Source organism: Arachis stenosperma, chromosome 7 (genome assembly GCF_014773155.1).
Source record: "Arachis stenosperma cultivar V10309 chromosome 7, arast.V10309.gnm1.PFL2, whole genome shotgun sequence".
NCBI lineage: Eukaryota > Viridiplantae > Streptophyta > Magnoliopsida > Fabales > Fabaceae > Arachis > Arachis stenosperma.
Genome location: NC_080383.1, coordinates 46,785,506 through 46,797,732, shown reverse-complemented (window position 1 = coordinate 46,797,732; position 12,227 = coordinate 46,785,506). Strand labels below are relative to the sequence as shown.

Here is a 12,227-nt window from a genome sequence, read left to right as displayed (position 1 = left end):
TAATAAGTATCAAATAATATTTGGACTTTTAATCTAACTAAAAATACATATTTGTCATTATTATTAAATTTATTATTTTCTAAATTCAATAGGATGTATCATTTAAAATACTTTATATAATTAAAAAATTAAAAATAATTTATATTATATATATATATATATAAAATATTTATGTATCTTATAAAAATTTAAAATTCATATATTCCCATGTTTCTTGTTGCGTTCTGTTCCGTATTTGGATAGCATAGATCATTTGTCCATAGCAAATGCACCGATCTTAGGCGAAGAAGGGCAGCGTCCAGTCGTCCACTGCTATACGAGTTGTCAAGAATAGACAAGTTCTCAAGAGTGTTGGGTCCCACTCCAGTCACCCGAAGAAACCAAAAACCCACAGTTCGCAATTTTTCCCTCACTCACTAGTCACCACCCTTCTCCCCAGTTCTCACTTCTTACATATTGGGTGGAGAAAAAATCCCAATTCAGCATCGAAAACCCTAAATTTCCCTTGCACCCCTTTTCCGTAACAGGATCTTCATCAACCCTCTGATTCTATCCTTCTTCTACAACCTTCCAAAATGCACAAATTAGGGAGGGGTCACCGTGACAAACTCCAGCAGTTCATGGCAATAACTGGAGCTAGGTAAGAGTATAGTTTTCTATGGTTTGTTATATGAGAAACTTCTAGATATTGTTTTTAGTACTATGTTTAGGTTAAACTATTCTGTAGTCTCGGTAGTTTCACCAAATTTATAATTGAGTACCTACACTTCAAAAGTTTTTTACTAGGTCCCTACATCAGTTTTAAATTTGTAATTCCATTTTTGTGGTTCAAAAAACGTTTTGCTAAGATATATTCGCCATTGGTGTGAGATGGATAAAAATGTTTTTGTAACGTTTATTGTTTAAAAGGATCTAATTATAAATTTAAAACTGTTGTGTAGAGACTCAATTGAAAACTTCTAAAATGTAGGGAACTAATTACAAAGTTGAGAAAATTATAGAGACTAAAAGAGTAATTTAACCTTGTTACTATCCGTATTTGTGTTTCTATTAATTTATGTTTTGGGTGGTGGAGGAGGAGGGTGAATAATGAATGAGTCAATGAGGTACCTTTACGTTAAATGTTTTCTCAAGGCTTTTGAAAGCATTTTTTTTTTTTGCGAAATTATTTTGATTTGGAAAATTTCAAATCTTCTTGAATTAATAATTACTTAATGATGTTGATTGGGGAGTTTTTGATCTCCTTGGGTCGGTATTTGTTTTCTCTTTATAGATTTTTTTTTTCGTCAGATGCAATTACTTTAGTCATGCTTTTAATTTGTTTGTTGCTTCAGCTAAATTATTCCACTTTACTTTGTTGGGTTATTTTTGGTGTTTATAAGAAGTGTTTCTCTGACATGGGTCTGGCACATGCTGAGAAGAATGTTTTGAAGTTGTTAATATATTTAATGTGTCATTGGAAACTTCAAATACTTACTTTTTCAAAGAAAAGCTTCTTAAGAAGTGCCATAACGACACTTGTTAGCTTTTCCAATGCACCTTGCCTGCATGCTTGACCCTATTTAAAAGTTTACTTATGTACTTTCAGTGAGAAAATAGCGCTACAGTCTCTGAAGGCAAGTGATTGGCATCTAGAAGGAGCATTTGATTATTTCTACAGCCAGCCTCAGCTTAAAACATCTTATACGGACTCTAGACACTTGGAGGAGCTGTATAATAGATATAAAGGTTAGAAATGAAGGTGAAAAAGAATAGAGACTATGGTTGCATTTAGAATCGTAGAAGCATTGACTTATGGCATCTACATAAGCAGAACTATAAATTGTTCTGATGAAAAATGAAAAAATAAAATCATATGAATTATTGAATTCTCTATTCTCTATATCTTAAGAGGCTACAGGTGCTTCTCATCCCATCTCAAATTCATTATATCTTGCCAACAAAACTTTCAAGCTTTTTAAGATACAGTAATAGCATCACTGGATTAGAACTAATTTCCCAATGTAATTGGCTGAAGTCATTATGAAGGATTCCTTAGATGGTATAATTTATGTGGCCTTATTTATTTATCATTATAAAAGGCATTTTCTTGACATAATCGCTTTCATGTAATTCAGCTCTTTATATTATGAACCTTTAGCATGCTATAGTAGTGAACATTGGTTGTTTTTCTCATTGCAATTGGTCTTCTAGGGAAGTGTAACCTGATGGAAGTTTCTTCCATTTCAGAGTAAGGGATCTGCCAAATTTGATGGATTTGAAATTCAATTCCTTTCTTCACGTGAATTTGTGAAAGATATTAGTTAGGACTATTTTCCTCCTATGAGATGCTTATATGAACTCAAATCTGGGATGTTTTTACTTGTTTACTATTGAGATATTCTTTATGCAGTGATGTGACTACCATTTATTAATACATTTTATCTAATGCCTGCTTTCTAATCGTTTGCACTAATTTCCTTACAGATCCATATGTCGATATGATTATGGTGGATGGTATCACTCTCCTTTGCAATGATATCCAGGTTGCTGTTTCTGAATGCAAATTAATTATGTTCATGCTGCTTTTTTTATGGTATTTTATTTTTGTTCACTCGTGTGTTATTATTGAAGCTGTGTCAAGGATGTACACAATACTATTGGAAAGTATAGAGAATTCTATTGGAACCTGAGCATAGTTGAATTTAAAGGCTTTAGTAACTGACTAAAACATTTAAACATAAAGTAGCAATAAAAGTTGTTATACTTCTATTTAGTTTCTGTGTTGACAGCAGAAAGAAAAATTATCAAAAGAGAAGAAAATGTACAAGAGAGGATAAGACATCTTCACATAGATACAAAAGTGATAGCCAAGGTAACCCAAAACACAAAAAAGATATGAAGAAAGAAACCATGGAACAATAGGTGCCATCCCTCTTGAGGGTGTTTCTGGAAAAGTTATGAGAATAGTATTATTTTAATAATCACTTTTTAATGTGATTTATTATGTGAAAATCAATTTATATCTGAATACCTTAGTTGAATGTTTTAAGATAATTTATAATGTTTGGAGTATATGGAAAATGTTGCTTTTTCTATGTAAAATTCATTTTTTGGTCATGTCTGGTAAAATTACTTGAAAAAGTATGACAGGAGTGTTTATATTATCATTTATTTGTTATTTACTTGATTGCGGATGCCGGCTTATGGCTGAGCCAAAAATCCGCCATAAAATTATAGCGGATGACATTGCGGGAAATGGCGGTGGCGGATTACCTAAAAGTTACATGTATGCACAAAAACACATGCACAGAAATTGCAAATGTAATAAATTATAAAATCTAATCAATTTAAGTAATTTTCTATTCATAAGGCATTCAATTAATTCAGCAAATGCAGTAGCAAATTCAACAAATAAACATAACTTCAAGTCATGCAACACCATAAAACATAAGGTTTAGAACTTAAAAACTAAAATCGGGCACTAGAGTTAGGGGATTGCCTTGAAGTAGACATAATGAACTGAATCTGTGTAAATTGGGGAAAAATTGGAAAAAGAGGTTTATACTTCATAACACTGAGCCTATGTAAATAAAAGGGGAAATGGGAAAGAAAAAAACAACGGCTAGGAACACCAGAACAGAAACTAAGTTACGAACTAGAGAGAGAGAGAGAGAGAGAGAGAACCTGTGGCTTGCAGCGGCGGCGAGCAGCAGGTTCGGCAGAAGGCAGAGAGAATGCAAGAGAGTGGCAGAGAGAGAAGACGGAGGAGGAACTGGAGCTGGACTGTGCTGCCTGGTGCGCCGCTGGTGGTTCTTCTGGCCGTAGTGCAGCCCAGAGCAGAGGGAGAGACAGAAGAGAGTTTTTAGATTGTTAGAGAGGAAGAGCAATTTTCTGAAGAAAGGAGGCTGACGAAGGTGAGTTGTAGCATTTGGGGTTTCCTAAATTACCAAAGTAACCCTCCATTTTTTTTGAAGATTCCTCATTTATATTGCGGTATGTCATGGTGCCACTGCAATTGCAGCCGCAATTTTTGCTCGCCGTGGAAAACTCGTCACCGTGACCACTGTATGGCGGAGGAGATGAAATCCGCCATGCCATAGCGTTATAGTGCCGCTGTAACTGCAATTTCAAACACTGGCAATGAAGGAAAGATTCTATAGCAGACTGCTCTTTTTACAGTAATTTGGTGTACTGGTCCAAAAGGAATTTTAGAATTTTTTTTCAGTAATTCATTTTTGGCTATCAATTTTATTTGGGAGGATTACCTTTTTTTGGCATCCTTCCCCTTTGGTGCTCAGCAAATGATCTGCTTAAGAGAGTTTCTGTAGTTCATATTCAAAGGGAGTGACATTTGCTACTGCACGGACTAATCAGCTAGCTCCTAGCCATTTTCTGTATTTATGTGATGATATCTCATGTTCATCCTCATCCACTTTTTGTACATTCTTCTCTACATTAAATTTTCTTATCTATAAAACAAGATATTATTATATTATATAATGTAACATTTGATATTTAGGATCAATTTGGTAAGCCATAACAATTATGAGATAATTAACTTCTGATTTTAATATAGCTTCAAAAAGCTCCATTATTTTCAGCTTAAAATTATTATGTTTTGATTATCATCAGTTATGATTCATTCAGAAAAATTGATGCTTGAATATTCTTTGTGTGCAGGTGGATCCTCAAGATATTGTAATGGTATGAATGTGTCTTATAAAATAACATTGTTTTGTTTATAGATCATCAATAATTGCGTGTCTTATTTATATACAAAAAGGTCAGAAGAATTTACGCTTTTCTCCTAACGGTAATCCTATCAATTAATTCAGGAAACTTTTGAAACAGTGATCATCATAGTTAAATATACTTAATGATTGCACATTTAGTTAAGGGTAAAGTGTCATTGTTGTCTCAAACGTTTGGGATAAATATCAATGTTAGATAACATTTTTCTCATCTGTGTCCCAAACAAGATATCTCATTTTTATCCCACTGTTATCTCCATAAAAGGTTACTAATGAAGGTGGTAACATATAAAGTAAATGTTGTATGTGACAAACTCTTACAATATTACCGTTGTGAATAGATTTAAAAGAGAGTTAAAAAAAATAAAACTAAAGGAAATTAGTTCATAAAAGATCCAGGATATTATGGTTTTCTTTCCCAAACCATATCATCATCAAGTTCCTATATCTGTAAATGACTAGGTATTTTTCTACTAGATTGCAACAAAAAAAAGGGTTTAGAGTTTCAGAAGATATATATACTCTGTATTTGTCGGGTTTAAAAGTGTGGATAAAATTGAATTACTTTTGAAATGTTTGGGTATAGATAGGACTAAAAAATTAGGGACAATATTTAACCTAAACGTTTGGGGGGAGAAAATATGATACTTTACCCTTCAGTTAAAAATACTTCAGATTGATACTGTAGAAAAATGGCGGCTTTGCTTGAGAGTTTGACATAGAATGAGAAAATATAAACTTTATTTGTTATATATGAAGGATATTAAACATAGCAAGATGAAGTCCTTCTTCACAGTTTACAACCCTCTCCCTCTCTCTCTCTCTCTGTCTCTGCCTCTAGCTCTCTCACTCTCTCTCTCTCTCTCTCTCTCTCAGAGAGAAAGCAAGAAAAGAGGATTAACTCTTTATTCATTGTGCAAAAAACTGATGATCATTTGATCTCATATGATGAAATTTTCAATATCTATAAATAAAAATGTCATGTTTGTAAAGTTAAATGAAGTATTGTTGTAACATGAAATTATGTATGTTTACTGCTACTGCTGGGAACTAGTTTGCTTAATGATAATGTATGTGAATGAAATAGTCCAATAGGCATGTGGCATGCTTCAGGTAACATGGCATGTTGACATTTTTTCAGTTAGTTCTTTCATGGCACATGAAGGCTGGCACCATGTGTGAATTTTCCAAGAAGGAGTTTATTGAAGGCTTACAATCCCTAGGGTATGTATTTATTAGCTTCTGAATAAAGGAAGATGATTCTGATCCATTTTGAGTTTGATGAATGCATTGGTGGTGAAGTATGTCTTAATGTATTTCCTATGGTTCTACCTGTTGTTGAATGAGTAAACCCTAGTTGAATGGTTTATGATATAATGGCAGGATTGATTCGCTGGAGAAGTTCCGTGAAAAGATACCCTATATGCGTTCTGAGCTGAAAGATGAACGTATGGACAAATCAGATCACATCCCCATTTTAGTCTTTTGATTTATATTTCATTTTTTATGAAAGATTATCTACAGTAATTATTGAAGAAGGTTCCTGAAATGTTATTCTCTTTTTTTTTTTTTCCAGAGAAGTTCCGTGAGATATATAATTTTGCTTTTAACTGGGCAAAGGAGAAGGTATGTTTTGGTGTCTTGTTGGTCTATTCTTCCCCTATTGTGTAGCTTAATTGATTTTGATGGCAATATGACATGATATGGCTATACCCTAATTTAAGCAATGCATTCGGTCCTTGTTTAATCTTCTAGTTCATGTTTAAGACTCAATAACCTATTCTCAATGGAGCATGTAGATCCTAGGAAGCTAATTTTAAATGATAACTATTTTATATCATTAATTACTAACATTAAAAGCTATAAATAAACACCATCATATTCTTATATTCATTTTCTTGTATTCAATTGTAGACATCAACTTTTCCCGCTTCCCAGTTCTTGTTTCTGCTTGAGTTTCAGGATTCTTGTGTGGCTATTGCATTGCTAATAAAACCATGCGTCTGTTCTTTTTTTCAATCTTCAAATGTCCTGCTTGAGCTGACCAAATTTATCTTCAGTATTATGATTTATGAGCATTGTTAACTTTCAATATTTGGTGACTCTGTTTTTCCGATCCTTGTTATATTGTATGGTGTAAATTTATTATTAGTGACGATGAGCTATCAAATTCGTCTTTTGGGTGTTTGACATATTATGGATGCCCCAGAATTATTTTCTTCTTAAAAAAATAGAGTAAAGTATCGTTTTTGTCCCCAATGTTTGGGATAAGTTTCAAAGTTGTCCCTAACGTTTCAATCGTCTTATCTAAGTCCCTAACGTTTCAAAATTGACTCAATGTTGTCCTGCCGTTAGGGATCCGTTAATAAAATTGACGGCGGGACAAAATTGAGACAATTTTGAAACGTTAGGGACTTAAATAGGACGAAAACGTTAGGGACAAAAACGATATATAAAAATAAATTTTAATTTAATTTATCTTTCAATAATATTAATTTTTTATTGTACCTAGTATTCAATTATTTTTTAATTACATCTAAATAAATTACCCTTAATCACATTATTTTCATTTTAAATAAATTTATTTTTTTATAATTTTAAAGAATTTTGATACATTAGAGACAAAAGGTATAATTTATATTTTATTGTATATATATTATTTTTTCTTTTATGCAAGTTTATATACTAGTCATTCTACGTAGAACATTTCATGATAACTAAAAATCCTTAAGAGTAAAATTATAAAAAAAAAATTAATTTATTTAAAATAAAAGTAATATGATTAAGTGTAATTTACTTAAATGTGATTAAAAAATAAATGAATACTATGTATAGTAAAAAATTGATATTATTGAAGGATAAAATTAAAATTTATTTCTATGTATCATTTTTGTCCCCAACGTTTTCGTCCTATTTAAGTTCCTAACATTTCAAAATCGTCTCAATTTTGTCCCGCCATCAATTTTGTTAACGGATCTCTAACGGCAGGACAACATTGAGTAGTTTTGAAACGTTAGGGACTTAAATAGGACGATTGAAACGTTAGAGACAACTTTAAGACTTACCTCAAATTTTGGGGACAAAAACGATACTTTACTCAAAAAAATATAAAATAAAGGTGATATTATTAGCACAAAGGGAGTCATCTCACGTGGAGATTGGATATACTCGATTAAAAAAAAGGTTAAACAAAACAATGCAAAAGAGCAAAGCTCTCCAATTTTTGCATATCAAAAAGAGGCTCCAGAGTTGCTTTATATCCTTTCTTTGGTGTCCAAAATTATAATAACTACAAAGTATTTATTATTTTGGATATTCTTGTGTTTTAAAATATTAATACCTTTGACCTTGGGGAATCAAGGTCCCTCAGATTCCTCATTGAAGAATATGCCCATGAATTTTGGTGCTGCAACTTACAAGGCTCAGTTTTCACATAGCAAGGGAACAACAAAGTGTTTTGCATCCAGTAAATGATTGGATGCTCTAATTTGTCTTTGCATGCATTTGTATGCATAAGAATTTAAAACTATGATGAACTTGTATATCTTGGGTTGGTATAAAAATTTGTGAATGCTAGCACTGCTCTATTGTTTTTAATTTTGAATATGTTATTCATCATGCAAAAGTAATATTGTTGCTTTGTATATTTTATATTTATGTTTATGTATGTCAAATTACTTTTGCAGGGTCAAAAATCTCTGGCACTGGATACGGCTATTGGAATGTGGCAATTATTATTTGCTGAAAGGCAGTGGCCACTGGTTGATCACTGGTGCCAATTCTTGCAGGTAATAAGTTAAATATTTTCACTTGGGGTTGTTCTCGGCTTAATGATCTTGGCTTTGAGAGGGAGGTCAATACCTCCTGATGTTTCTTGTTTTACTTATATATTTGGCAATCCTTATGTTGCTTCTTCAGGCTCGCCATAACAAAGCAATCTCCAGGGACACATGGTCCCAGCTTTTGGAGTTTGCAAAGGTACGCATTTATTAGAATAGAGGTCAATGGGTCTTCCTCTCACCATCTTACTTCTTATATTCTTTGTGTCTGAATGTCTTGCAAAGGTGGTATTGATAAAGTACTTTCCAAATCATTGCGGTTTTCATCCTTGGAGAAATGAACCAGCGTTAATGGGTTATTTCAATCAAAGCTCCTTTTCGTTAATAGGGTTGTAGTGAAGTTATGACACCTCTTTAAACAGCTAACTAGGAATAAACGGACTAGGATTACTCCCATGGAAACAAAAAGATATACTCTCTAACTGACAAGATAAAAATGCCTTGAAACAAAACATATAAAATCGGAAGTCTGCATCAATGGTTAATGTATTAGTTTCTGTGCATGAAATTTTGTCATGTGAAATATTATTCTTTTATTCTGTTGATCATTTTTTTCCTACTGATCTTCAGTTTAATTAAGAGAAATATTCCTACTTCTAATAAAAGAAAAATGTTGAACTTGATTGATCCTTCTTTTATTATCGGAAGGGATCCTTTTAATCTTATCGTTACATTCCTTCCTTCAGAATGCGGCAGTCCTCCTTATAGAGAACTAAAACATACATGTATCATGTATGCTGATTTTGGTGTTCAATGATTGTGAATTGGGTGATGGCATTATTATGTACTGTCAATTTGTACCTTCTTACAAATAGGTTCCCCTATGGATCTAGACAGTTTTTTTTGTTTTTTTGTTTTTTTTAAAAAAAGGAAATATTCTTGCTTTTGCTTTTGTCTTTACTTCATTTTTAAATACCGAATCAGGTGGAATTCTTCATACTTGTCTTTTATGATATATTGTTGGCCTCTGAATCAAACAACCTCCTCTATTTATTGTTTTTCTTCTTTGGGGTATTTGCAGACTGTTGGCCCGAATTTAACTGATTATGATGCTGAAGGTGCTTGGCCTTATCTCATTGATGAATTTGTGGAGTATCTGAATGAGAATGGGATTATTCAAAATGGTCAATTCAGTGACTCTAGTTTAAAACGATGATGCAATTCGCCGAACAACTGCTATAAAGTGAACTTGATCTTTGTCTCCCTTGTGATATGGGTTGTGCTATCATGTGATTGAACTCCTCTATCACTTAAGGGGGATTTAATCTGAGAAATTCCACCAGAAGAGGACATGGCTGCTTAGCATAAACTCATTCTTGCTGACAAGTATAGTAGCATCATTTACTTGTGGGATTGTTCATATGGGTATATATGAATTTCCTTGAGAAGTTGTGGAATTGAACAGGGGATTCTACTGATGATCCCTGGTGTCAACAGTTTCTTGTCCTTTCCAATGCTAATAATTATTGTACAATGTCTTGTTAGATAAAAGATTTCTGACTCTGATTGTTCATGTTTCGGTTCTGTTTTTCATCATCTTGTAAGATATGCGCAGCAAGTCGTTAAAGCATCCCTTTTGGGTGGGGAAGATAGGCGGTGGGGAAGATAGGCGGTCTATGTCTTCTAATGTTTATGACTTAGAAATATTTAGAGACTTGCTATTCCAATTTAACGCCACAGGTAACACAAATTATATCACCTAATCTAATGATATTATATTTTATTTAATTAATATATACACTTTTAATTTAGCAAAATTTTATTAAGATTTTATTATAACTAGCAAATTATCAAGCACGAAAATTGGTGTACTTTGTTTAAAAAATAAAAAATAAAAAATTTATAGTTTGATAAGTAGTGATTAGGGAATGAGTATTGTTGTATTATGTTTTAGGTTTAGTTAAATTGGAACAGTAACCCAGTCCACTTCTCTTATAACAGATAAGCTACGTTTCCACTTCTCTCTTAACATACAAGCTACCTGAGACCTGAGTTTGAGCTTACCAAGATCAGTCCAATGCATGTGCCATAGTCAACATGGAATGGACCTACTTGGACGGGATTCTCTGAAGCCCCAAACTGGGGAGCTAAGCAAGCACTCCTTCCGCTACTTCGGTTATCATTGTTAGATGATAATTACCCTAAACGTGAGAAAGAACCTCTACTCTGTAAAGGAGTAATCGCTCATAATTTTAAAAAGTCATCTCTAAAATGATTAAGTCCAAACACTGCTATTTTATAAATACCTCATCATATAGGTATTTTTTCTAATCCAATTTCTCTTAAGCCTGGTAAAACTCTTGGTAATTTAGGCATTGACGTCCAAATTACTGTATCGGCAAACAAGTCGGAATGTTTACCCAAAGACATTCAACCCTCACGTCCAAGTCCAAATTCACGTTGGTTTCATGTAACACCTCGAAACATTGGTCGTAAATACACAAACAGTATACAATGCGCTGATAGGTCGGAGCACTCTAAACCAATTTTCTGCTGTGGCTTCAACCCCTCTATTATGTATGAAGTTTCCAACCAAGAACGGGGTAGCCATAGTAAAAGGAGATCAAGCGTTAGGTCAGAGGTGGTACAATGAAAGCTTGAACCTTAGGAGTAGAAGATCAACTTCGACCGTAACCCGAAGGAAAGCTTGAAGAAGTCTAAATTGGAGATTTTCCAGAAAAGACCACCAACATCGTGGCAAACCTATAGGAAGATTTGAAAAAAGAGCTTATTTTTGTTACGAGATAATGCTGATATCTTTGCTTGGAAGGCCTCTGACATGTCAGGTATTAAAATCAAACTCATGACTCACAGACTGGCACTATTTCCATGGTCTAAATCCGTCCAATAAAGGAGAAAGATGAGCGAGGTATGAGCCCAAATCGTAGAGGAACAAGTATAAGCCTTGTTGGAAGTCAGGTTCATTAGAGAGGTTGAGTACCCACTGTGGTTGGAAAACATCATTTTAATTAAGATGCAAGATGGCAAATGGGGAATGTGTATAAAATACACAGACCTCAATAAAGCCTATCTTAAGGATTCATATCCTCTCTCGAGCATCGATGCTTTGATTGACTCAGCATCCATATATAACTTCTTGATCTTCTTGGATGCTCGGGATGCAATCAAATCTCGATGTACGGCCTGGATGAGGGGAACACATCCTTCATCACTCGAAGGATTCTATTACTATGTGGTTATGTCTTTTGGGATAGAAAACATAAGAGCAACCAACCAGCATCTAATGAATAAGGTATTTTTACTTCTCCTGGGATACTGATGCGTGAGCATCTTGTCTATCTTTTCCTAGTGAATTTGCATCTACTTTGTTGAGTTTAATTAAGAATTAATTATATTTTAGCCACTATGGATGCTATTTTGAGTTTTGTGCAATTTTATTTATTTTAGGTAGCATTCGGAGGGATTTGATGAAGTTTCTGCAAAGAAAAAAAGAAACCAGAGAGATGACCAGCGAAGACCGACGCGGACGCGTGGCTCACGCGACCGCGCGGAATGGAGAAATCGCAATGACGCGATCGCGTGCCTGACGCGAATGCGTGGACTGGAATCTGCACAAATGACGCTAGCGCGTTGACGACGCGGACGCGTCACATACGTGATCTGCAATAATACAGAAAACGCTGGGGGTGATTTC

At 33.8% G+C, this 12,227-nt stretch overlaps 1 protein-coding gene across 1 annotated transcript; it reads left to right on the top strand.

Moving 5' to 3' along the window:
• The first annotated feature begins 245 nt into the window (after positions 1–245).
• On the top strand, positions 246–10,085 carry LOC130940921 (uncharacterized). Its single transcript, XM_057869206.1, has 10 exons — positions 246–640; positions 1,589–1,728; positions 2,467–2,525; positions 4,663–4,686; positions 5,875–5,957; positions 6,117–6,181; positions 6,310–6,359; positions 8,420–8,521; positions 8,652–8,711; positions 9,594–10,085. The coding sequence occupies exons 1-10, from the start codon at positions 576–578 to the stop codon at positions 9,726–9,728; spliced, it is 783 nt and encodes a 260-aa protein (XP_057725189.1). The 5' UTR covers positions 246–575; the 3' UTR covers positions 9,729–10,085.
• Positions 10,086–12,227: the final 2,142 nt, after the last annotated feature.

What these genes read in the sequence shown, in the direction of transcription:
- LOC130940921 (XM_057869206.1), top strand. Translation starts at nt 576, where the DNA reads ATGCACAAATTAGGGAGGGGTCACCGTGACAAACTCCAGCAGTTCATG. An exon ending in TCCTTTGCAATGATATCCAG is followed by an intron (nt 2,526 to 4,662) that starts GTTGCTGTTTCT and finishes CTTTGTGTGCAG; the next exon opens with GTGGATCCTCAAGATATTGT. An exon ending in TTAACTGGGCAAAGGAGAAG is followed by an intron (nt 6,360 to 8,419) that starts GTATGTTTTGGT and finishes TTACTTTTGCAG; the next exon opens with GGTCAAAAATCTCTGGCACT.